The following is a 26,638-nucleotide window of genomic DNA, read 5'->3' as shown; positions in this document are numbered from 1 at the left end:
AACGTGATGCTGTAAGTAGGCCAAGGCATGTTGTTACCTACTGCTCCTTCTTTCCTGGCTTGCAGGACGTGTATTTATGGATGGTCTTTTATGAATTTCTTAACATTGTGATGAACTCGACAGCTTCTGTGGAGAAATATGATAAATTGTTAGCTTGCTAATTAGCCAGTTAGCATTAGCTAGCAATTTACGCAATAGCAGATTAAGTCTAATCCTTTAAAGTCAACCTGATCCTACCAACCTGATACACTATAATCCACAACATAATCATGGACAGAGAGCCACCCTGCGGTATTTCACACATCTCGACCAGGTAAAACGCACAAATTTCAGAATTATATATAAAATACAATGGCATCTAGCAACAACTGGTGCTTTATCTGAACTAACTTAACTTTTCTGAGCAGAAATTAATTTTAATGAACTAATTTTTAGCGGACACATGTCTGTTTGGTGTAGTTCATATACCAATGTTTGACAACCAGAAGTGAGCAATTTAATTTTGTAAAGTTGAAATACATGAACTCATCTCTTCTCATATGGTCCATTATATACCACTATATAAATAATCAAGGATAATATAATGGTCTACTTGCACATAATATCCTGATTATTTCAAAATATCAAGACGTTTGTCCAATATTTTTTTGAAAGTCCCGAGATTCTGAATATGCTACTTACCCAGAATGTCCAAGAATCAAAACTAAAAACAAAGTAAAATTGGGTGAATCATTTATTCAAAGTGCTTTTTAATTTAAAAGAGCATAACAGAGATTAAGAGTTACATCAAGACATTTGCAATATTTTTTTAGTTCTGATCTACTAAAAATGCAGGAGATAAAAACTTTAACCAATAAAAACAATGGGTTTGAAGGTAAATTTTTCACAAAATTAAAAAAGTGGAATTAGTTTCTTAAGTAAAACTTTTTATATATTTGGCCCCAAAAAACTGGCCTTTTTCTGACCGATAAATAGCTTAAATTTCATTATGCTTTCTAATAATATATTAATATTTATCTACACACACATATAATTACTTAAACACTAAAATAAACAAACTAATATGTCAAACTTTATTTACACTATTCAAGAACACTCCTCTGTACTGGTTTCCATTCAGTCGATTTGACCTAGTTCCACTGAAAAGTGGGTTTAAAAAGTCTACCAACCTCTAAAAAAGTAAATATGTGCTTAACTGTCCAGTAAATCTGAGTTATTTCTATGTCTCTGATTATTTTATACCCATGGAGGTGGGATTTACCTCTAAAGTGCATCTCTGTACATTTCTATTTACATTAATACATACTATATAAAACAGCCAAACTAGACAGAGGTCGTGTGAGTGGAGTGTTGAAATGTTTCTCAGATTGGCTTGTACAGCAGGGTTGTGACATATTTCTTCTTGTAGCGATGTGTGGCACTCAGAACCATAACGCCGTCCTGTCAGAGAGCCGGAGGAGACACAGTCATCAGAACAGACTTGAAATCAATAGCAGATGATCTCACAGGGCTCAAAGTTGGTTTCTTACCTTAATGGACAGAGCGTACAGGTGATTCAGCATGACGTGATTGGGCTCAGGGAGCAAAGCTGGATCACACTGTGAGGAAACGAGAGCATATTTCCATTAGCCCCGACTCATTTCGACTGACAGGGTCTAATTTTGGGCCTTAGAATGTAATTATGCAAATGAAACGCTCTAAGTAATAAAGTGTAAAAATAAAGTGTTCCTGTGTCTCAAGTGGTAGAGCATTGCGTTAGCAGCGCAAGGTTGTGGGTTCGATTCCCAGGGAACAGGTTAAGTAAAAACTGTTAGCCTGAATGCACTTTACTGTAAGTCGCTTTGGATAAAAGCATCTGCTAAATGCATAAAATTACATTTTTAATTTCATTTCATTTTAAAATAATTATTCTATTTAGATCAAAGCTGACGATCTAAGTGTCTCTGTCCCTAAAAGGGGTCATGTGGCCAACTTCATTGTCCAATTATACAAAAATTCAATATTGTTCTATCCTAACAGCTTTACTCAGCTTTCAGATTAAAATATATATATATATATATAAACATTTACCCTTATGACTGGTTTTGTGGTCTAGGGTCACATATTTGAGAGCATATGAGTTCATAACATAATAGATTCTAATGCTGTATAGATTCTAAAGTAAAGTACTATAGTGTTTATTTCAAGTATCTTCTGATATTTCAAAGGCTCAATGAAATACAACTATATTTTTTATTTTTTTCCCCAAAAAAATTATTTTATTTGAATTTAGGCCCTTGAGATAAAATTCATGTGGAATGTCCTCATATTGTGAGACGGCAGACTTTTTGCAGTTTAATAATCTCAGCCTTTTGATATATAACATGTTGTGGCATTCCACGTTATTTAGAAAATTCCATCTTTAAAACTGAATTCCAAAATTCCATCTGCATTTTCAACATCGGGAAAAAAAAACAGGGTCCCATATGGAATCAAATAATTTCATAAAATGATAACATGCTAATAAAACCTGTCATATTTACCACACAAATGCAAGATACTCTCTGGATACTCACAGAGATGCCTGTGTCCTTATTTAAGATGACCTGTAGGAGATGTGGGGGCAGAATGGGTGGAGACTTGAACTTCTCCTCCTGTTTGGGTACGTAAGCGTCCTGATGGTACGGTCCAGGAGGAGAGCTGGACAGGTCTATAATCAATAAAAACAATGTGTCACAACAAGCCACGACACTGACTGCTTTTAAAACCACTTCTGCGGAATCCTTAATTATGTAGATTAACCGGCTGTAAGAAAGATGAGAGGATCACACCTGACATGTCGGAGCATTTCTGTGAATCCACCATGAGCGCATCGAACACCTCAAAGTCTGTCTTCTTCACCTGGATGACGTTGTTGACCGTGCCGAGCTGGTTGGTCACCACCGGCTGAAGAGAAGGAAAGCTCAGTGTTATGATGGTTTTAATGCACTAATGGAGGACGGTGATGATCGAGGTCTGCGTCACCTCTGTTGGGTCATGAGTCCACTGTCCATCCACAAAGAACTTATACTGGTGCTCACCCTCAGGCAAATCCACAATCGCCACAAAGTTGTTCTGACTATTAAAGAAACACAAGTAAGAAGAAATAAAAATGAACTGGATTTAAGCTTTTTCTTCAGTTTAAGACATATGTATCTTATTATCTGCTATAATAGTATTATTTATATACTATTTACATACAGTTTTCATTTTAATTTTAGTTTCATTTTCAATTATTTATAGTTATTTATTTTTTTTACTTCAGTTTTAGCTTTTATTTACTTGCAGTTAGTAACTCTACTGCATCAACTGTTGCCAAAACAACATTTATCATTTGCATTCCTTTTAAGGTTTTCCATTCAGTTCTTACATACCTCCTTATCAAAGGAATCTTATTGGTCCAGTTATTAAAAGAGCCAGAAATATAGACTTCCTTTCCTGCTCCTGTCCACCGAAACACAGTGGGTCGATCTAAAGCGGGAACCTTTTCACTGGTCTCCAGGTCTGGTCTCCACTCAATGAACTCCTCTTTTTCTAAAGGCACCTAATAGAAGATAAAGGACAGAACACATTACCATCAGTCATATTCTTCATGAATGGACTTTTAATGCGAGCCAACACACACTTTGATGTCCTCCCCGTGAAAAATATCAGCATCCTCCGGGCTGTCCATCAGGATTTTAGGACGGTCTCCTTCCTTGGTTCCTCGACTGTCCCTCCTGTGAGCCTTTTCATGGCCCATGCCGGCTCTCTCACTGCTTGTGTTCCCCATAGTGTTCCTGACAAGCCTTTCCAGAGGTCAGCTGGCTGAGCTTAAAATGATCTGTGAAACTAAACAAACAGAACAACAGTGGAAGAAACATTGTGATATTAATGTGAACTTCCAAGCTGTGTTGACTTAACTGACTCTGAAAGTTCAGCATGAATTTGAATTCGTTCTTTATACAAACTTTCTTTAGCACTGAATTTAACTTAAACTACAGACTCCAATCAGTCTGGCATCATTAAATGGTTTGACAGAGATGAAATTTTCTTTCTGGGTGCATTGCCATTAAAACCATGATTTGCTACTTGCTGCTAACACTGTTACAAATGTATTTTGATGAAAAGCAGTTAAAGCCTGGTGGCTAAATGTTGCTAGATGAGTTTGTGAAAACTAGATAAGGTTTGTCCAAGGAGGCTCTGGATTTGTCACTTATTCGTTCATTTTATTAATTCATTTACTCGGGTCTTTTAGTATTCATTGACTAAATTTTACATATTCCTTTAGGTCCATTAAAACATTACACTTAATAATAGAACATTTTAATCTTGAATTATTTATGTTTGATAGAGTCGCTGGAAAATGAACCATGGTTTTATTATAGTATAAATGTAGTAACCATGTTTTTTTTTTGTTTTTTTTTGTATATTGATTACCATTTGTATAACCACAGTTTTACCATAAATACCATGGTTAAACTATGGTTAGTGTGGAAAAACCATGGTTAATTTTCGTTCATTTTTATTTTTAGTTTGTAACTAAATCGGTACGAATTCGTGTTTTAGGTCATTTTTCTTCAAGCAATGCCATTCAGCTCCATTAATTTAACTGCGTATTTCACTGCTAAAGCCTGAGACCTCCGTGACCTCAAGGCACAGTTTCCACAGCTGTATTTTTCCACATGGTTTTAGAAAACCTTACTCCACTCAAGGTCACGAGAACTTAAAGGACGTCTGCCAAAAAAAGATAGCGGACAGCCATAACAGCAGTCTTGAACGAGATATATCGTTATGTGATATTAAACGCAGATCTATTTGTTTTTGGTGACAGCAGACGTCATCTCAATTTAAATGAACATCTTCCCTATGATGTGAAAATGCTGCAATTGCTTTGACTTTTCACCAATTCTGAACCGTTATTATAATATTGTTAACAACCTTGTGCTGTCGCGCCAGCCTGCAACAACACACTGTATATAGTGCTAACGTTATATAGTTAGCCGCATCGAGCATTCTTATCTACTGCAAGATTGTTACTATTTTGTCATGTTTAAAATCATTTATTTTCGGTTGCACGTTGTCTAAATGTGACAGAACTTACATTGCCTTTTGCGCAGTGCCGTGTGAATTCGCGACCGCTACTTGTCCCAGATCATAGTTATTTCGTCATTATTTTCATTCACGTTGCTCATCGTCACAAACTCTACATCCTCGCATCCACTCCGCCCACCGCGGACTGTAACTCCACTGCGCATGCGCGCCTTCAACTGCTCCCGCTAGGGGGAGACAAACAGTAGTTTGTTTCTTGTGCGCATTTTTACACGAAAACTAACGCTGGGGGGCAAACCTATATTGGGCACCGCTGGTTTTCGAAAGCATTTTAAAGCGACGTCAGGTTGTATCAGAACACCCATGAAACGGTTAGTTCATACGTGTGCAGCAATTGTTACTTCTTTCTTCCAAGTATGGTATTTCTGTTTGTTTTCAAGGCGTGTGATACATGATGTGATTTTAGGAATATGTGCAATACCTATTAACCGCCACTTGATGGCGACATTTAGCCGTCACTCCATCGCCACTTTTCCAATCAAAAGCATTAAAAGAACTCCATGCTCTTTTTAATTGATTTTATTTGAGATTCCAAAGATTGTCTTTGTGTTTGTACATTTATTAACAATGATTTCAAGTAGAGTGTGCACGCATACATGTATCTGAGTTTTCCAGTAAGTGCTTTTCCATAGTCACGTGTCATCAGATTCATTGTGTGTCATGCAAAGTGCAATTACTCCCCCACTGGTTTTCCCTCTGTCATAGCCAGTGTTACAGACCAACCACCTCAAACACACACTCATTCTTTCTCCTCTTTCACACCCACCCACTTAAACATTCAGTGATAAAAATGTGTTTTGAGTGCATTAAAAAGGAACACCGCGGTGCAAAAACAAGAATGTATAACATCTTCTGCTTTGCAATGCTGTCTCTGTGCTTGTCTGTTGAGCGGCTGCCTTACAATCTGACAAGCCAGCATCTGAATACCAGAATTTGCATTTGTAATCCCCTTCAATTTCATCCTGTTAGACAGCACACCGTTTTGCTTATATCCATACACACATGCACAAAAAAAAAAAAGATTAAATAAATTAAAACCTGGGGAAAGGAGTGGGTGACTGGTAAATATGTGCACTCAAACCCATAGGACTTAGAGTCAGGAATTCAAGCATTTTTAGAAAATAAATGTTCAGTTCAACCAGAGTTTCATTTCATATTAATCTTCAGTGAGAATCACCATAAGCACAACAACTTTATTTCTTAATGTTACCCAATAGCAAAAACAGATTGTTGCTATTGAAATTGCAGACTGTCTATGTCTGGCACTTCCTTTTAGACATGCACTACTGAATCTGCACTATATTATTTATGATGATAACCAAGGTGTACCTCAGTATATATACTGATTACTTCTCTTTGTTTTGGCCCTATGATAGCAAAACAGATTTGAATGAACTTGACTTATGAGATAGATTTGGAATGTAAATCATCTAATGCAAGTGTTAAGGTAAAATCGATATGAAAGAGGTGTTGAATGCTTCTGTCTAAACAAGGTCTCTGTGGTGCTGAATTCATGATCAGCGTTTGAAGGTGAAGAGTATTCTTGAGGTTATGTGTTTGTCTGCTGCACAGACAAAAGGAGGTCACAAGAGTGCATTATAGCTGAAATGCTACAAGAATTGGATGAATATTTCATGAAATGGGGTTTTAGACAAAGTTATGAGGCTAGACCACAGAGACTCCATCAGCTGTATCTCCTACTCCGTCTCAGAAAACTAAATGTAGTGTTAAAAATGTGTTGAACATCTCACAAACATTGTCATGTTTCACCCCAAAATCAAAAAGAACAAATAATATTTAGCAAAAAGAAAATTGGTATTTTATATCCATTGCAACATTTATACAAATAATCATAAATTAATTATACTATTAATAATTTTGTTTTCCTATACAAAAATCTCTCTCTCTCTACACAAAATATGTTTTTCTGTTGATTTGTAACACAGAAAAAAAAATCTGTACTTTAAATGAACCATTTCGGTCTTTTGCAGTTGATGTTATTATTTAATAAGTTCATGCTTTATTTATATCTTCAAAAGAATCCTTGTGAAAATAAGCATGACAAGTGTCCAGCTGCTCCCATTTTTCCTCTCTTTACTAGGATGTACACTAACAAACAAATTGGCTTCCGCTCTTGAATCTAATTCACACACTGACATCCCAAACTGGTCTGAGAGCGTCAGATGAGTGCGACCTTACAGAGTGATGAGGCTCGGCATCCTGCCAGACTGTCTGAGCAGCTGATGGGTGATGCCATCCACTGCGCTGATACATCTTCACCTCAGTGGACCACCGCTCATGACAACAACCTACCACCGAATCAAAGAAAGGTGCTGTCTGGTGCCAGATTCCAGACGGGTGATAAGTTTCAAGTAGATTGACCTCATGACAGACGTTCAGTTTCATACGGGGAAATGCAAATGAAAAAAACGTAAAAGTTTTAAGTAAAGTCAAAACAGTAAAGTGTATGCTTGGAGTTCTTGAACACACCGTTCCAAATGGCAGTCTGATGTTTCCAAGAGAACGTCAGCTGCGGGACAGGTCCCAAGGGGGCGCGCGTAGGCCGTGGCGCTGTGCATTCACAGATGTGTAAAAAGCTCCCTGCCAGGGGCCATGTCTGTCACACCTGCTACTGCAACTTCTCTTTCTCTGAGCTGAACTTTTATTAGGGCCATCACCATCTCCAGCTGTTCCATTCCAACAAATACTCTGCACGTCATAAGGGACGGCATCACACATCACAGTTCTTAATGGCATTTCACATGATCCAAATAGGGAATGTGTTTTGAATTCCCTGCAGTAAAGAGCATACAGATGGAAGGGAAATTAACTGAGCAATTTGTGTCCCAATCGTTCAGTTTAGATAGATAGACAGACAGACAGACAGACAGACAGACAGACAGATAGATAGATAGATAGATAGATAGATAGATAGATAGATAGATAGATAGATAGATAGATAGATAGATAGATAGATAGATAGATAGATAGATAGATAGATAGATAGATAGATAGATAGATAGATAGATAGATAGATAGATAGATATTGTTCTCAGTAAATGACTCAGATTCCACACACCTTGAGTGTAATTTTTTAAGTTAACATCATGCATTTATTTCCAGCACTACCAGCAAAACTCAGAGTATTGCACAGTCCCTTCAAATGACTGCCTTGAGCAATCCAACAGAAATGTTCTATAAGCGAATACAGTGGATATGACCATATAAACAAGAGCGGATATGTTCCATACCCCTCATACAGTTTGATATAATGAGTGTAAAACCAGGTGCCATTTAACAGAAGTGTGCATGATTAACGCCTACGAATAAAACGTTTGAGATATTAGAAAGTGTTTTTTAGATCTAACTAATCCAACGCGAATAAACAAGGAAGGAAGGTCTCTGAGTCAGTTTTGTTTAGACAGTAAGTTCTAAACCTGATTATCAACATTTTCATTGAGTGTTTTGGTAGATTGTATGTTTGCATCAGCTGTTTTAGCTAAACACCGAGTAATGTCACTTCTACAAGTGTTACATTTTTACAGACCCAGTAAAGTGTAATAGCTCTGAAACTAGCAAGTTAAAAGAAACATCAAATCAAAAATAAAACAACAGGTCATGACACAAGGTATGCACGGAAGGATTATGGACCTAACTAGGCCCCACTTTTTTATACCTTTTCCCCAGGGATTAAAAAAATCAAAAAATACTACATGAGATCTTATTTTTTGTAATTGTGGCTTTACAATCCACAATTGCTACTTGAAATTATTTCTCAAAATTGAGTGAGCTGCTTTAAGCCAGAATTCTGACGTGAAACCTTAAACATGAATCTTAATTGATTTTCATATAATCTATCATTATTCAATGAAGCACACAGGATATGCAATGACTCAACTGATTTCAGAGTCTGGCATTAGCATAATGCTATGCTAACAACACTCTTACAGGTAGCCTATAAAAATATACAAAAAATATTTGGGCAGAGATCGTTATTTCTATTTTATCATATATCAGATTATATTACTTGAAATATTTATAATTGAGGTATGTCAGAAAGAAGCATATTTATGCCGAAACTTGACTCAAAATCGATTTCAATAGAGTTTGGAAGTTCCTAAAATAATGATACAGCACTTTAAATCCTAAGAACGCTTTAAAACACACAACACACAAATATTGGGTTATGTAATAAATATAAATTAGATTTAAATTAAAGTAAAACTATTACATGACTCAATTATTTTCAATAGAGTTTGGAATCAAAATGTTGCAACTGTCAACAATGCAATACTCTAATAGCCGCATACAGACAAACAAATATTGAGTAAAATAATCAATTTTAATTAGATCTTTAATTAAAACCATTTTATTTTAGTATCTGATCATAAGTAGAATAAGTTCAAATGATTTATCTTAAATAGTCAATTCATTTCAATAGAATTAACATTAGCTAGAAAATCAGCACTCTAATAACCATATACTCTATATACATAAACAAATATTTTTAAATTATATAAAAATATTTTTTTAATCTAATGTTCATCGATTTGGTAATTTATGCTGCCTGTACATTTTAGAGCAGACAAGATGCCTATATTGCCTTGAAATACTACCTAAGTTGGCAGCTCACTAGGTTTTAGAAATGAAGATCATATTTCACAATCCAGTCAAATTCCACCCCACTTTTTTCTCATTACATATCAAGTTTCACTCAGAAAAAAAGAAAAAGAAAAAAAGAATTATAGCTTCTTATTATTCTGACTGGCAAAAGCACTTTGTCAAGTGACTGAAAATTCTAATTGATGGCAATCTTTTTATTACTGAATCTTAATTACAAGTTGTCTGTCAACAACAATTTACCCCATGTCTCAACTTTAGGCCCCTGGCAGTCTGGAAGCTCATTGGCCCGGTCCATAATCCATCCCTGAAGGTATGGGAATAAATACACATACAATATTTTGTATATCATATATATATATGTATATAGACTGTATATAGTATCTATATATAGCATGTCACTTTGACTTCTGTGTGGCACCGCTGTTGCCCACTATATTATATTCATATTCTGTGGTGACTGAAATTAGATCAGCAATGATTCGACCACTGCTCTCACATGGATCCATCGATCTTAACTCATCCGACAAGAGCCACAACTCAAAATTGATACAACACGTTAACATCAAAAACACTATGCAAACACTGTGGTGCTGTAAATCTGCTAATGTGTGACAGTGTTTCTCGCAGCAGGTTCTCTGAGCATTACTTGGTCACAAAAACGAAACCATACAAGCTCATAAAAAGTGAGTGTCGGATGTGCTATTGTTCAGTAGCGTTGAATTTGACAGTGTGTCGCTATTCGATTGTGGCATTATAGGAAGAATCCTTCGTTGGCTTGTGCAGACTTCGCATGTGGTGGCGTACTCTTTTGCGTTTGACTCTCAGAAGACTCTTGGTTTAATCCTAAGCACTGCTCTCTCATGAATCTGGATCTGGGAAGCCCCTCTGGCAGTCTCAGGCTATGTGGCCATGGTTAGAGTGGTAAGCGGATGTGCATGGCTGAGCTGTTGGGCCTGGCAGCCAGGATGTAGATGGCGCTCTCCCTCAGGAAGCTGTCCCAGGTAACAGGTCTGGAAAATGTAACATGTAAAATAGAGTTAACTCAACTAACGACTAACCACAAATTATAAAAGCTAAAAGACACCTGTTATTAAAATTATTTATTATAGCTAGAGTTTGACGCCATGTCATATACCAAAATGACAAAACGTGACATTCTACTTGGAACTGACTCAGAATTATGAATTGTATGACGATACTATCAACGTCACCTCCTCGTACAACTCGTAATTACAATTTGTAAGCTAGGAATCTTCTGAGAGCTAAAGCGGCATTAATACTATGTTGTAATTACTGTCATTTTGAGATAACCAGTCTTGGGGAAAGTTACTTTTAAAAGTAATGCATTACACTATTGCATTATTCGCTTAAAACTAAACTCTTAACTAATTACGTTAAGTACTTTTTATAGAAAGTAATGCGTTACGGTACTGTTGAGTTACTTTTTAAATCTGGACAGTGCTTGCTCGGTTGTTTTTAATTAGTGCTAGGCAACAATTAATATACATATTTTTTAATTGTGATTCATCACTTGATTGTCTGTGATTAATCTCAATTAATCACATTGTTATGCACAAAACTAATAATGCATTCAAAAGTAGTGTATTGTGCACACATGCTAGGTATGTTCCCTGGGAATCAAACCCACAACCTTGCACTGCTAAAGCAATGCTCTACCACGTGAGCTACAGGAACACTATATATGTATATGAAATACCATGAATTTGTGCATTTTACTGTGTTTGAAAGACAAAAACAAGGATTTAGGGAGAATCAATAAATTATGAATAATTTATTCCTGTTGTATGAATAATGTGAAATCATATAATCAATATAAAGTAACTGTAATCTGATTATGAGTATTTAAAAATGTAACTTAATCTAATTACTAGTACTCAATTTCTGGAATATGATTACGTAATCCAGATTACATGTAATCAGTTACTACCCAGCTCCGTGCTCAGGATTATGCATTTCTATTGCAGCACTTTCAACGGCACTCACGTCCTCGTAGAATTTATATTACAGCTAGTAAGTTATGAATCTTCTGAGAGGTACAACCTGGGTCATGTGACCGCCGTACCATCTGACTGCCACAGATTAATTTAGGCACTACTTTGGTCACTGCGTAGAATGCCACATGTTGTCATCTCGAAATTTCGGTAATTATGACATGCCGTTAATTTCAGAAGATTGGCAGAGTTCTACGAAGATGTGATATCCATAGTGTTGCCACAGAAACGCATAATTCCGGGTCTGAGGACAGTTCTGAATTGAACGTCATTGTGTCTAGAAATTACGATAATTACGTCATTGCGTGAATGCAGCTTACTTCAAATCTTCCGTCCGACCAATTCCAGTCTGAGAGTTCCACTCTGAGGCAGAACTGTCAGAATTATGGTTGTTACTAGATGGTTGCTAGGGCATTGTCAGATGGTTACTGGAAAGTTCTGGTTGAGTGGCAGGGCATTGTTATGTGAGTTTACTGGGAGATTTCTATGCTGTTGCTTAGTAGTTGCTAGGTTGCTCTTGATGGTTGCTAGTGTGTTTCTAGGTGATGCCTGATGGATACTAGGGCAATGATAACTACAGTGGTTTGGTTGATTTGCAGGGCATTATTTAGTGTTTGCTATGGAGATTTGGATGGTTTATATTGCCGTGTTTCCACTGAAATTACCCGGAAAAATTGTACCAGGAACAATTTTCCTCAGGTACTTTTTTCCCCAGGAACTATTTTCCCCCCAGACCTGTTATTTTCTGCGTTTCCACCGTGGTCTTAAGTACCGTGCAGATTAGGCAATTAGTCTGGTGATGTAGGTCTGCACGCGTTTCGCACCCAAGCCTCGACACCGAAAGTTCCAGAACTTTGAAAAAGTACTACCTCGCCAGCAGGGACTTTCTGAGGGGCATTTTTTTACCAGAAACTTTATTTAGTTCCTGGTTCCTATAGTGGAAACACACCGAGTACCGGCCCAAAGTCCCTAGCTCCTGGGTAAAGTTCCTGCGGTGGAAACACACCGAGTACCGGCCCAAAGTCCCTAGCTCCTGTTCCTGCGGTGGAAACGCGGCTTATGCGATTGCTATGTGGAAGCTAAGCAGCAGATATGATGTGATGGTTGTTCAAGTGTTTCTAAGTGGTGCCTATAGAATGTAACAAGTGATTGCTAGGGTTTTCTGGGTAGTTTCTATGCTGTTGTTAAGCAGTTGCTAGCGTGTACTGGGCTGTTGCTAGGACAGTGATTACTAGGGTGTTGCTAGGTGGTTCCCAGGATGTGGCTAAACGGTTCAGATCCCTTCTTTATTGTATGTGATTTTTTCTACATTTTTATTCTAACTGTTGGGGAGTAACTTTATTTACATGTAACAAAATTACGTGATTTATTTACAAAACAAATTACAGTTACACAGAGAAAAATTGTAGTTCAAGGGTGGGTGAAATGCTATTTCATTCATACTGAGTTTTTTACACTGTTAAAGAGTTGGATTCCCATGCTAAACATGGACAAAGTTTCAAAAATTAAGTTGTACGTTTGAAGGAGTATTTTTGTTCCCAAAATACTACTTCCGGTTTGTCACAAGTTTCGGAAAGTGTTTTTCGAGTATGGCTCTGTGTGACGTTAGATGGAGCGGAATTTCCTTATATGGGTCCTGAGGGCACTTCTGCCGGAAGAGCGCGCGCTCCCGTATAGCAGAGCACTGAGAGGCTGAGCACAGGCATTTCACTGATCAGAGCGATTCACTGATCAGAGCGAGAGTGAATTGTCACAAATAAAGTGTGTTTTTGGTTGCCAGGGCAAGACAACCCTGCACAGATTACCAAAAGAAAAACAGCATTAAGGGACCAGTGGATGGAGTTTATTTTTACAGAGCATCAACGGAGTTGTGCAAGTGTTTTTGTTTGTTCCCTGCATTTCGAAGATGCTTGTTTTACAAACAAGGCGTAGTTTGACGACGGACGTATCGTTTATTTCTTAGGGATGATGCAATCCCAATGAAAAAGGGTCACGATCATGTGTTGGAACCGCAGGCGGTGAGTAAAACTGCTTAAAATATCTCTGCCTCCTTGTCAGTGCGTCCCCTCCCATGCCAGAGACCCGGGTTCGAGCCCCGCTTGGAGCGAGTCGTTGCTGCTGCTGCTCTCATTCAGTTTCAGCCTCTGGATCTGATTCTGGATCATAAATATACGCTGAATCTGACTGTAAGCCATGGTTTGTTTTGGATGATGGTTTTTCCCTCACGGTAATGTCACAGCTTCCACATGCTCTCAACACAAAAGCCTACTGGCGCTCGTGATTCTTTAGCTCCGCCCACACGTCACGCCTCCAGCGGCTCGTGTTTTTCCAGGAAAAATCAGTACAGACTATCTTTCTCTTATGAATATAATACAACTAAAGACTTTTTGGAGTTATGAAGGATGCAGTACTACTCTATAGGCAGAGGTGGAAAGTAACGAATTACATTTACTCGCGTTACTGTAATTGAGTAGCTTTTTTGTGTACTTCTACTTTTTTAAAGTAATTTTTAAAATCTGTAATTTTACTTTTACTTAAGTATATTTTGTTTGAAGTATTGTACTTCGCTACATTTTAAAACACATTAATTACTGGGTAAAAAAATAAATAAAATAATAATAATAATAATTCGCTCCCTGGAAACTACGTCACTAAATAATGGGCAGGAGAACAAACTGGCGCTAAAATCACAAGAAAGATGCAGACGGACAAAACAGGCGTTAGTGGTGCAGACACCGCTGAAAACGAAACCCAGTCATATTCTGAAGTTGAACTCGAAGGAAATGAAGTGAACCCCTGGCCATATTTATGCTCTATGCAGTGTAAACTGTGCTTACCTAGAGAGACCAAACTAGCAGCTTATAAAATCTCGACATCAACCCTTCACAAGCATATAGAGGTAAGCTAAATAATTGCAACGTTGCATTGATGGTTAAAATGAAGCTTTGACATTTTAGCAAGAGGTTTTGCACAAATTAGCCAAAAAGACTGGTGCGGAGTGTGCGATTTATCTGGGATATATCGTCTGCTATAATATCATTGTTGTTTTAACAAAGTGCGTGCGCATTTACAGTGCGTTCTTTCACTGTGTGATTTAGTCTGTTAAAATGCATTTAAACTGATCACAAAATTGAAGATATAGGGGCAGAAAATTTACATATATAATTTTCATATAGTAAATCAAAATCACACAAAGAATGCAGTCTTTTCCTCCAAAAATCATCATGATTTTATATATATATATATATATATATATATATATATATATATATATATATATATACACACACACACATATTTTACAACAGGTCAGTAAACAAGTTAATTAAGAGACTTGCGTTTTAGATACCATATTGCCTGTTTTTGCTCTATTTTTACAACAAAAAACATAGCCACCAAAGCACAGTTTTGCATCTCTGAGCAACATGACTGTTTAGTTCCTGAATGAATCAACTGTTTAAATGATTCGGTTCAATCGCAATGACTCACTTATTAACAGTGACTTGCTGACACATACTGGGCATTTTAAGTTCACAATTAAAGTATCTTTTGATTTTTTTTTTAAAAATTTATTTCTTATCATTTCAAATGAGTATTCAACATTTTATGTCTTGTATATCAAAACATTATTCATGCATTTGTAACTGCAGGTTAAATGCATTCTTGTCCTGCACTAAACAGTGTGTAAATACATCTAAATGCCACTTCCGATGAAGCTTCTGCATTTCGTCTGCATTGAAAAGATGAGTTTGTTGATACTGATTTGCCTGGTAACAGCCCAAATGTCTTATTATTCTAAATAACTGATTTCTTTAATTAAAAACAACTAGTTTGAGATTAATAGGCCTGTGCCAAGCGTGTCAAACTCAGTTCCTGGAGGGCCATATAGCCCTGCAGAGTTTAGTTCTAACCCTGCTCCAGCACACATATCATGTAGTTTTCAAATAAGCCTAAATGATCAGGTTCCCTTTCAATACTTCACTCGTACTGCGTCGAAGACGCATATGGGAAAAACCCCTTTTTTCTCCTGAACTGAAGCCTTATTCAATCACGCAGTGAAACTGCACAGCCATTGGATCGTGCAGTGCTATTAAAACAAACCAATGGCTTGGCAGCGGTGCTGCACGAACCTATGGCAGCGAAGCCCGCCAAAGCCCGCCAATATGGGCGGGGCATCTGGCTATATATCTCCGCTCTTCTCCGCTTAACTGCTCGCCGTTGACACGCCTCGCACTGGAACGCGACTGCCGGTCCCCACCGCAGATTCATCGCTTCCCTGCGGCCATCCGGTGAGATATATTGAAAAGAGCAAATTTCTCTAAAAGAGCCTTTTTCCACGGCGTTGTTGCAAATGCCGTCTCGTCATTGCAGCTCGTGCAGAGCCCCTCTGCACGCTGATGACGGGCACAGCGAGTGTGTCGCGTGCTTGGGGAAACCCCACGCTGACACAGCACTCGCGGGGAATTCATGTTCTCATTGCGAGAACATGAATATCGCCTCTCTGCGCTCGCGAATCGCTTTCTTTTCAGAGAGCGATCTCGCTCCTCGCGCCCTCCCTTTTTCTTCCTCCCGCGAGCCGGCGAGGAAGAAAAGGCGGGGCAGAGGATTAAAGCAGCAGGATGAAAGCGAGCTCACGCCGGCTCAGCCCCCGCGTGCCTCGTTTTCTCCGCCCAGAGGGGATTCCCCAGTCCTCTTTGTACAGCCAGACCAGTGTCCCTCTGCTGCCGCGAGTGATCTGGTTTTGTTTGGAGGGACTGAGGAGGAACTGCTAGAGGACAGCATGTCTCTAGCCGCTTCAGATGCTGAGGAGCTGTCGGGCTCGCCGGACCACGCCCCCTCGATGTCATCTGAACCAAACCGCTCGAAACTCGGGATGGACGCCGAGCTTATCCGCGTTCTCTCCAGGGCAGTGGATGAGCTGGGTCTGGATTGGTCTCCTCCAGAGGAACCAGCCCGTAGCCGTCTGGATGAATGGTTTCTGCCGGGGCGCCAGCAAGCCCCTCGTCAGCGAACTGCTCCGTTCTTCCCGGAGGTCCACGACGAGCTCACTAAATCGTGGCGCGCCCCCTACTCAGCGCGCCTGCGTACTTCATCTTCATCCGCCCTCACCTCAATTGACGGCGCTGATGAAAGAGGATACGAACGGCTGCCGCCGCTGGGCGAGTCTGTGGCCGTGCATCTCTGCCCGCCAGCAGCTATTGGATGGAAAGCCAAGGCCAACCATCCATCCAAACCCTGCCGTACGACGTCGGCGCTCGCCGGGCGTGCCTACTCATCGGCAGGGCAAGCAGCCGCGGCGCTCCACTCTATGGCGGTGCTTCAAGTCTTCCTTCAGTTCCTAGACGCACCGATCTCCCCCAGCGGCCTCTTTGGCCCGGCGATAGAGGGATTCGCCGAGCGTTTCACAGAGGCGCAGAAGTCGTCCCAGGCAATGCGACACTTCCTGCCGAAGCGCGCTTCATCTGCTGCCAGTCGCCCCAAACAGGTGCCGATTCGTCAGCCTCCTAAGCAAGCGCCAGCTGCTACCACCGCAGCCCAGCCGGTGAAACCCGAGCCTCGACACCGTTCTCGCTCGGCCACCAGACGGTATCAGTATCCCAAGCGCATGGGACCCCGGCCCAAGATAGTGCTGGACCCTGCGCCGCCGCCGTCATCCTGATCAACAGGAAAGAAAGAGGAGGGGGCTAAGTCTCGCCACAGCCGGACCACCCCCCAAACTGCCCCGTGTGTTCTGCCGTCCATCTACAGATGTCGACGAAGTTGTTCCTGCTGCAAACAATGGGCCCTTGTTAGCGCCCAGACAGCAAAGCGCTGTTATAGTGCAAAAAATAAAAAACACACTCCTTCACAAAAAGAGCAGTTTTCCTCACACAACACTCACGAGTGCTATGTCCCCCCACGGCGGTCAATCACTCGAGTTAATACAACCTCTGTCCATCCGGGCCTCACAATGGCAAGCCATTCCCGGGGTATCAGATTGGGTCATGGGAGTAATAAAACACGGCTATTCCCTTCAGTTCGCACGGCGGCCACCACGCTTTCACGGGGTGGTCACCACTTCAGTGCACAACGAGAACGCTCACGTTCTTCGTGCCGAAGTGAAAAATCTGCTGGTGAAGGGAGCTATAGAAATCGTTCCCCCAGCACACCGCGACTCAGGGTTTTACAGCCGTTACTTCCTGGTTCCCAAGAAGGATGGTGGGCTGCGCCCCATCCTCGATTTAAGACATCTGAACCGTGCCCTCATGAGACGGCGCTTCAGAATGATCACATTGAAACAAATCCTCTCGCAAATACGCTCAGGGGATTGGTTCTTTTCGCTGGATCTGAAAGACGCTTACTTTCACATCCAGATAGCCCCCCGTCACAGGCCGTTTTTGAGATTTGCCTTCGAGGGCGTGGCTTACCAATACATGGTCCTCCCCTTTGGGCTGTCTCTGGCGCCTCGCACGTTCACAAAGTGCATGGATGCGGCTCTCTCCCCTCTCAGGCAGAAGGGCATCCGCATTCTCAATTACCTCGACGACTGGCTAGTTCTAGCTCAGTCAGAGGGGGAGGCATTGGGTTACAGAACTGTGCTCCTCAGCCATCTGGAATGCCTGGGGCTCAGGGTGAACTTTGTCAAGAGCTCACTGTCCCCCAGCCGACAGATATCGTTTCTGGGAACAGTGTTAGACTCCGTGACGATGAGGGCAACAATGGTGAAGGAGCGCGCTGCGGCTCTACAGCGACTTGCGGCCTCTTTCAAAATAGGTGCTTCTCGACCCCTAAAGACATTCCAGAAGCTGCTGGGTCTTATGGCGGCGGCATCGCCGGTGCTGGAGCTCGGGCTGCTTCGTATGCGCCCCCTCCAATATTGGCTGAAACCACGTGTTCCACCTCATGCATGACGTCACGGACGCTTGAATATCAAGGTGAGTCAGGACTGTATTTCGGCCCTGACCCCTTGGAGGGACATGCAATGGATGGAACGGGGTGCTCCACTTGGTATGGTTTGCAGAAGGAAAGTGATCTCCACAGACGCGTCCAACAAGGGTTGGGGCGCGCTGTGCGAAGGGAAACCCGCTTTCGGCCAATGGTCGAAAGAGGAGAGCAGGCTTCACATCAACTGCCTCGAGATGATTGCAGTTCAACGAGCCTGCCAGAGCTTCCTGTCAGACCTAAAGAGCCACCACGTGCTGGTCAGATCGGACAGCATGACGGTGGTCTCTTATATAAATCACCAAGGTGGGCTGTCATCGACGCGTCTCTTCAGACTGACGTCGCGACTGCTGGAATGGGCCCAAAGCAATTTGGGGTCCCTGAGAGCAGTGCATCTTCCGGGCAAGCTGAACAAGGGCGCGGATATGCTGTCAAGAAGCGACTAAAGAGACCTCCTTTCTCAGGCGGACGGGACGATTTGGCATCCATACCCAGAGAAGTGGTCTCTGCACCTTTGGTCGCTCGACGGGAGTCCGCGCGACTCCCTGAGCGTGTGCTAGACACAATTTCACAGGCTAGAGCTCCGTCTACACGACGCCTCTATGCCTCCAAATGGTCTGTGTTCTCCACATGGTGTTCAGACCATGGTGAAAGCCCGACCTCTTGTGACGTATCAGTGATACTGTCATTTTTGCAAGAGCTCTTGGAGAAGGGACGATCCCCCTCCACGCTCAAGGTCTATGTAGCAACTATAGCGGCGTCACACGCCCTTATAGCAGGCCAGTCGGTGGGCAGAAACGACTTAGTCGTCCGATTTATGAGAGGTGCCAGACGGCTTCATCCGCCTTGCCCTCCCACCGTCCCTTCTTGGGACCTGCCCACGGTGCTGAGAGCCCTGAAGGGGGCCCCCTTTGAACCGCTACAGTCCATAGGCCTTAAAGCCCTGTCGCTAAAGACCGCTCTGCTATTGGCACTAGCGTCTGTTAAGCGTGTGGGTGATTTGCAAGCACTTTCGATAAGCCCTAATTGCCTAGAATTCGGGCCTAACGACTCGAGGGTCGTCCTGAAACCGAGGCATGGCTATGTGCCAAAGGTGCTCTCCACACCTTTTAGAGCACAAGTGGTCACCCTCTCTGCGTTACAAAACACAGAGGAGGATCCAGGGCTGAATCTACTTTGCCCAGTGAGGGCTCTAAAAGTCTACATAGAGCGTTCTGCGCCAATAAGACGATCAGAACAGCTCTTCATATGCTTTGGAAACCACACCAGAGGGTTACCGGTCTCTAAGCAAAGACTTTCAAGGTGGATTGTTGATGCAATCCAGCTTGCCTACTCTTCTTTGGGCCTGCAGAGCCCAATTGGAGTAAGAGCCCATTCGACGAGAGCAGTATCCTCGTCTTGGGCATGGTCTAATGGTGTGACTATCGCAGAAATTTGTGAGGCGGCTGGCTGGAGCTCGCCGTCCACATTTGCTAGGTTTTACAATCTAGACGTCCCGGCGCTTCATGCTAGGGTACTTTCTCTGTGAAGGTCACCTTCTTGTTCCTCATTTGCATGCTCTTGGCCATTCTTGCCCAAGGCTCAAACTCTACTCGTATGCACTCGGTCCCTTGGCTACTGAGGCGATACGAACACGGGATGATCAGGCTAGGCCAGACGTAACCTCGTTGAGCTTATTCTGCCCCTAGTTGCTATTATCATATCTTGGTTTAACAAATCAAGTTTGATTGCGTTGGTCGTCCTCCCTTCTTAGCATGGCGTGATTGAACTGGGTTCCCATATGCGTCTTCGACGCAGTACGAGTGAAGTATTGAAAGGGAACGTACTCGGTTACTAACGTAACCTCGGTTCCCTGAAATACGGGAACGAGTACTGCGTTCCTTGCCATGCTAAAAAAGGCTGCACAACTCAGTCGTCGCTTCAGTCGAAGTAACCTGAATTCCTGTGGCGAAGCGGGCAATATATAGCCAGATGCCCCGCCCATATTGGCGGGCTTTGGCGGGCTTCGCTGCCATAGGTTCGTGCAGCACCGCTGCCAAGCCATTGGTTTGTTTTAATAGCACTGCACGATCCAATGGCTGTGCAGTTTCACTGCGTGATTGAATAAGGCTTCAGTTCAGGAGAAAAAAGGGGTTTTTCCCATATGCGTCTTCGACGCAGTACTCGTTCCCGTATTTCAGGGAACCGAGGTTACGTTAGTAACCGAGTACGTTTGTTTAATTAGGGTTATAAACTGTGCAGGACTGTGGCCCTCCAGGAACTGAGTCTGACATCCTTGGTCCCATTTTTGCCTCCCCATCACTGTTAAAATGTAACTAAGTAATTTTTACTCTGAGTAAATTTTAAACAAGCTACTTTTTACTTTTACTTGAGTAGATTTTTGGACTGGTACTATTACTTGTACTTAAGTAAAATTTCATTCATGTAATGGTACTTTTACTTGAGTAGAATATTTTTGTACTCTTTCCACCTCTGTCTATAGGTACTCAAGATTAACAGGGTATTGAATGAAAACGAGCATTTCACCCCGCCCCCTTTAAATTACAGTTACTTGTTACTGATTAACCCGATAATGGCATATTTAACTTCGCAACTATCTCAAATTAAAAGGGGTGCTAAAGTCTGATCTTGTGGATGCTGTGCTTTAAAATTAAATTATTATAATCTTAATTCAAGTGATTGTTTAAAAACTAGTAATTCTAGTTTATTCTCCATCATCTAAAAACCATAATAATGGGAACTGATTTTAATGGGAGCATTTTAGTATGACTGTGCAACACATTTGTAGTTTACAAGCAAACACACACACACATACACACACATACACCAACCTGTTGTCATTCTCCAAAGCTTTATCTCTGCTTCTCTCGCTGCTGGAACTGGCAGGACTGCTCTCAGATATTGGACCAACATGGCTGATACTGCAGATGAAGAAAACAAGCTGAAACACACATTCAGTCTCTCTCACACAGACACACACACTACCGGACAGCTCACAGCAGGCGGCACTTCTACAGTCTCTGGTTTTTCAAACTCTAATTTGTTGTTCTCATGACACCTCAGAGCCCAGAGAGAGATGATACCCTACCACCGGCAAGACAAAACTAGTTCACTCATGAGCAGAAACATGCTTTCAGGACTTGAATTAGAATTCAAAATGCATTGTCAATTCAATTCTGAATGGCCCACAAACTTTGTACTGCATATACAGTTGTTTCAAAAACATTGATCTGACAAACTTTATTGACTGAAATAAATTCATTTGAAACAAGAACTTAAACTCTAATTAAGTTCAATGACATGTGAAGCAAAACTGAGCACAACCGTGACCAGAACCTTGAACAGTGACCCAAACATCTTGTCCAGAAATGGGACCGTTCACAGTCATGACTGTCTGCTTTGATCTCAAGCACTCAGTTGATTTTAATGAGCGTAAATTAGGATGCAAGCTTAGTCATGCCATAAACGCGCCAAACACACACACAAACACCCACAACCCCATGCACCCGCGCACTCAGGTGCTCACTTAACCTGCTGTGCTCCTTAAATCTGATGAAAAATATCCTTAAGGGCTTCTCTGAGGAGAATAAAAGCCCCTCTTTTTGATCTTGATAATGGGAGGACAAGATCTCATTTAATACAGCCATAGTGGCTGAGAGAACGACCATTACAATAGAAAAAAAAAACAATTTAGCTTTGATATTTTTAGCCACTGATTCCTTGGCCTCCATTATGGAATATTTAGCAACTGAAGTGATAATGAGTGTAATGAGTTTAATGATGATGATGGCAGGGAATGGTGTAAGATGTTTCCAGGGGAGACCCATGCAGATCGAGTGACTTACCCCATACTGAACAAAGGGGAACACAATCCCATGAGTCTGCAGGGCAAATGGACATTCAGCGGTGGTGAAAAGGATGGGATGATTGGTAAAAAAAAAAACAATAGCATGGAGGATGATGTCAAAAAAAACTGTACAAAAATATGTTGATAAGTCAGTCAATCAAAACTCAAGCAAAATATGTTTAAAAAAAAAAAAAAAAAATATATATATATATATATATATATATATATATATATATATATATATATATATATATATATATATATATATATACAAAAGGTTTGGGTTGAGTAAGATTTCTTTGAAAGAAATTACATAAAAATTATGTAGTGTAATAATTTGAAATTAAATTGCATTGAATTGAATAAAAAGTGACAGTAAAGATAAAAATAATTAGTGCTGTTAAATGATTAATCGCATCCAAAATAAAAGTTTGTGTTAATATATATGTGTGTGCACTGTGTATATTTATAATGTACATATATAAATACACACACACACACATATATTGTGTAAACACAATATTTTATAAACTTTTATTGTGGATGTGATTAATCATGATTAATAATTTGACAGCACTATTTATAATGTTAACAAAACATTTCTATTTCAAAAAATTCTTTAAAGAATCCAAAATAAAACAATATCATATTTTCAACATAAATCTGAAGCAGCACAGCTGTTTTCACAATTGATAATAATAATAATAAATATTTATTAAGCAGCAAATCGGCATATTAGAACAATTTCTGAAGATCATGAGACACTAAATACTGGAATAATGATGCTGAAAATACATCTTTGCATCAAAGGAATAAATTACATTTTAATATATATATTTAAAACAATATATAAACATAAGTTAATGTTCAAATGAAATATTAAATATGTTTATAAATGAGAGATTTAACTTATTGTCCCCATTTAACCTCACTGCTGTCTAGGAGAAAGATTTGAGATATTAAAGTCATTTCTTTCTGGGTGATGGTGCTCGAGGAATGAAGGATTCAGAAGGACAAATGATCCATTCAAGGTACCTGGCTTCATTTTACCCCACAAATCATTCAGAGTGAGGTTTGAATTATGATATGACTGGCAGAGAGTGCTTTGACAAAGTCAGTACAGCCCTGATTTTAGCCTGTCATTGAGCAGCTTTCCTCTTCCCTTCCACAGATGACTTACCCCACCAGTTATATCTGCTCATTTAAGTTATGCATTAATCCCAGAGTCAGAACTGTCAGCAAACGCACTGCTTAAATGAGTCATAATCTCTCCTGAGTTCCTGAATGCAAATGTAGCCCATAATTCATGAGAAGAGATGGGGGATAAATGCTAATAAAGTGATAGCGGTTAGCATTGGCTAGCAGCATGTGGAGGCATTGGCAGCTTGACATGGCTATAAAAACTGCCAAGCTTGATCTGATTTGTTGCTCCCAGAGGCCAGGCAAATTGGACAAGTCCCTGAAATGATTTTCTAGTGTTTGAAGTGTCTGAAGATTATTTTTGATTATGTAAGTGGCTGTGATATAGAATCGTTCAGAAATGTCCTGCTAACTATGATTAGCCTCAATGCTAATCTCATATATTCAGCTCACCTGACACTGCAGGACTGTGATTCTTTGTTAATCTTGTGGAACCAGGAGGTTTGGGCTTTTCTGGCTTCTCCGGCAGTAATGATCCCATCTTTGTCCTGGTCTATACTCTGAAATACGGCCCGTGCTCGATCCCTCTCCTTCGCTGTGAGGATTCTCACCAGAGAATTCTGGATTTGAGGAACAACAGAATAATTTACGCAATGCTTTTAGATGAATGGTTGATTATTCATTATAATTTGGCATTTTTAAAGGTTTTTTTTTTCACAATGTTTTTGGTTGAATTTTTCATAATTTAGCATTATTTTGGTCGGGGGAAAAAAGAAGAAATAATTTTCACAATGCTTTTGTTTGAATGATTGAATGCTTATTATAATTGAGCATTGTGAAAGTTTCTGTGTTTTTTGGCAAACATAAACAGCCAGTTCTCCAAGATAATGGGATAATGAGTTATATTACTTGATGGGAGGATTGTGTATTCATACTTTTCATAAATGTGAATGTCAATAAATGATAAAGTATATAAATTACTTTTATTCAGCAAGGATGCATAAAACTGATCAAAAGTGACAGTACAGACATTTAGAACGTTACAAAATATTTGTATTTCAATCTCATCAGTTAGGGATGAGAACAATCTAGTAATTGTTGCACAATTTTTTGTGTAAAGTCTGTAAATGTGCACACAGTTTGAGTTTAGTGTGTACTGTCATAAAACATCAAATGCCTTTATAAGTGGTCATTGCGCTTTTACCAAAAACACAAACAAGCTAAATATGTCCATGTCGCACATTACCTCAGTCCGGAACTTCTGCAGCACTGAAAGTGACTCGTGATAGAGGAAGTCCGACCACTCAATCTGACCCTTCTTGTCAGGATCCAGCGCTGCAAACTGGGCCAGAACCTCTTCTTCCTCCTCATCCGTCAAGTTTCTTTCAAAGAGCTGCTTGGTCACAAAGTGCCTGTACTGCAGGAGTTCATCTGACACCAGGCACGACTCTGAGCAGAAAGTAGGTGAGAGGAGACTTACTGCATCATCAATCAATGGAAACAGGTCAGGCTTAATTACAGTACTGACGTGACAAATTAGTAAACCTTTAATTAGCTTCCTTAATTTACTGCACAAAGACATATTTAAACCAGAATCTGGAGGATGTTAAAATGGGACTGAGAGAAACACCTGGAATGATCTTGCACTGTTTAAAGGTTTCCATCAGACTGTACATCTCTTCTTCAGTAAGCAGCAGGTTCACATTATCCTGAGGGAGGAAGAGGAAGAGTCTTTCAGTTCTGGTTGAACAGACACTACACTTTAAAGAGAATAGTCAATTATACTGCTTCCGTGCTTGTGGATTAACTATTGAAACAACTAGAAATTCATTTTTAATATTAGTACTAATACAGTAAGATGCATTGTTTAGAATAAACAGGATAATGAACTAAATCATGAAAAGGTATGAAGCCATCTGCCTATCCCAGCTGACTTCTGTGACCTGTATTTATATGTTTGTTTGTTCATTTTCTCAGTGGATTCAGATTAAATAAATAAATTGAATAATATATTTGAAGAGAAACACTTTTGAATTATATAGGCTACTTTTATAACACTTTTTGATATATACTTATATGCATGCCTAAATTTTAAATTGAAGAATCACAAATAGAAATAGACTTTTAATTCCGATCGATTGATTATGCAAAATTTGGCCTACAGGTTAATATAAGTAACAAAGATGATTATAAATGTACATCTTACCCATGGAATTATAAAAAAAATAACAACATGCCACTGGGTTCCTTCTGCCCCAATTCACTTTGGGGAGAGGGTCACTTTATCACACAGGTCTGACTTGAACTTTTTATTTCAAAATATTTATATATTTATAACAATAATCCCCCGTTAGATTTTAATAACCTTTAATATTCAACATAAACAAATAAAATCACAGATCACTATTGTCCAGCATCAAAACATATCATTTAAGCTACAAACTGTTCAACCTTAACACGTCTCTAAAATGTTAATGTTCATTTAAATAAAGTCTACTGATCAAAGTTTTCAGTCACTACTCTTCACAATATTTACTGATTAATAATCCCATTCCCAATCACATCGATATTTGCAGAGAAAAGCCCTCAATAATAATAATAATAATATATATATATATATATATATATATATATATATATATATATATATATATATATATATATATATATATATATATATATATATATATATATATACATATATATATTTTTTTTTTTTTTTTTTTTTTTATTACACAGATTAATAAATCATGGAATGGATATTACAAAATGTGGTCTATTTCTTGATGATTTTTCTAAATGAACACATTCAGATGACAACCCTAGTAAAAAGATTGTAAAGAAAAGGCTTCATGAGAAAAACATCCTGCACAGAGCCTCAGGGTCCTTCAGACTGAGCCTTAAAAACACATTACATTCATTATCTCCAGCGGCAGGTGTTTCAGTCTCCCCCCTTTATCTTTCTAAAATGACGAACAATCTCTAA

General features: G+C 39.9%; 2 protein-coding genes across 3 annotated transcripts in view; both read right to left on the bottom strand.

The window, feature by feature from the left end:
* Window positions 1–704: 704 nt before the first annotated feature.
* On the bottom strand, window positions 705–5,262 carry LOC127965886 (5'-AMP-activated protein kinase subunit beta-1). Its single transcript, XM_052566591.1, has 8 exons — window positions 5,102–5,262; window positions 3,644–3,849; window positions 3,393–3,562; window positions 3,004–3,097; window positions 2,811–2,925; window positions 2,556–2,689; window positions 1,530–1,598; window positions 705–1,440 (listed from the first exon to the last, which is right to left on the bottom strand). Exons 2-8 carry the CDS (start codon window positions 3,788–3,790, stop codon window positions 1,363–1,365), a joined length of 807 nt encoding a protein of 268 aa, XP_052422551.1. The 5' UTR covers window positions 3,791–3,849; window positions 5,102–5,262; the 3' UTR covers window positions 705–1,362.
* Window positions 5,263–8,189: 2,927 nt separating this feature from the next.
* LOC127966893 (PHD finger protein 24-like) overlaps window positions 8,190–26,638 on the bottom strand; it is a 42,585-nt gene continuing 24,136 nt past the window's right edge. Inside the window, exons 4-9 of one of the 2 annotated variants that reach the window (XM_052568235.1) lie at window positions 25,283–25,361; window positions 24,899–25,101; window positions 24,106–24,272; window positions 22,511–22,546; window positions 21,497–21,586; window positions 8,190–10,742 (exon numbers count right to left, since the gene is read on the bottom strand). In XM_052568235.1, coding sequence (XP_052424195.1) covers window positions 10,646–10,742; window positions 21,497–21,586; window positions 22,511–22,546; window positions 24,106–24,272; window positions 24,899–25,101; window positions 25,283–25,361 — 672 coding nt within the window. In that variant the 3' untranslated portion in view covers window positions 8,190–10,645. The remainder of the gene's footprint in view (window positions 10,743–21,496; window positions 21,587–22,510; window positions 22,547–24,105; window positions 24,273–24,898; window positions 25,102–25,282; window positions 25,362–26,638) is intronic. The other variant, XM_052568236.1, reaches the window with a different exon arrangement.

The sequence above is a fragment of the Carassius gibelio genome, chromosome B10 (assembly GCF_023724105.1).
Source record: "Carassius gibelio isolate Cgi1373 ecotype wild population from Czech Republic chromosome B10, carGib1.2-hapl.c, whole genome shotgun sequence".
Taxonomy (NCBI): Eukaryota; Metazoa; Chordata; class Actinopteri; order Cypriniformes; family Cyprinidae; genus Carassius; species Carassius gibelio.
Note: the sequence above shows the minus strand (reverse complement) of the source record. Positions and strands in the feature narration are given on the sequence as shown.

What these genes read in the sequence shown, in the direction of transcription:
- LOC127965886 (XM_052566591.1), bottom strand. Translation starts at nt 3,790, where the DNA reads ATGGGGAACACAAGCAGTGAGAGAGCCGGCATGGGCCATGAAAAGGCT. An exon ending in AAGATTCCTTTGATAAGGAG is followed by an intron (nt 3,098 to 3,392) that starts GTATGTAAGAAC and finishes TTTCTTTAATAG; the next exon opens with TCAGAACAACTTTGTGGCGA. An exon ending in ATAAGGACACAGGCATCTCT is followed by an intron (nt 1,599 to 2,555) that starts GTGAGTATCCAG and finishes GTTTCCTCACAG; the next exon opens with TGTGATCCAGCTTTGCTCCC.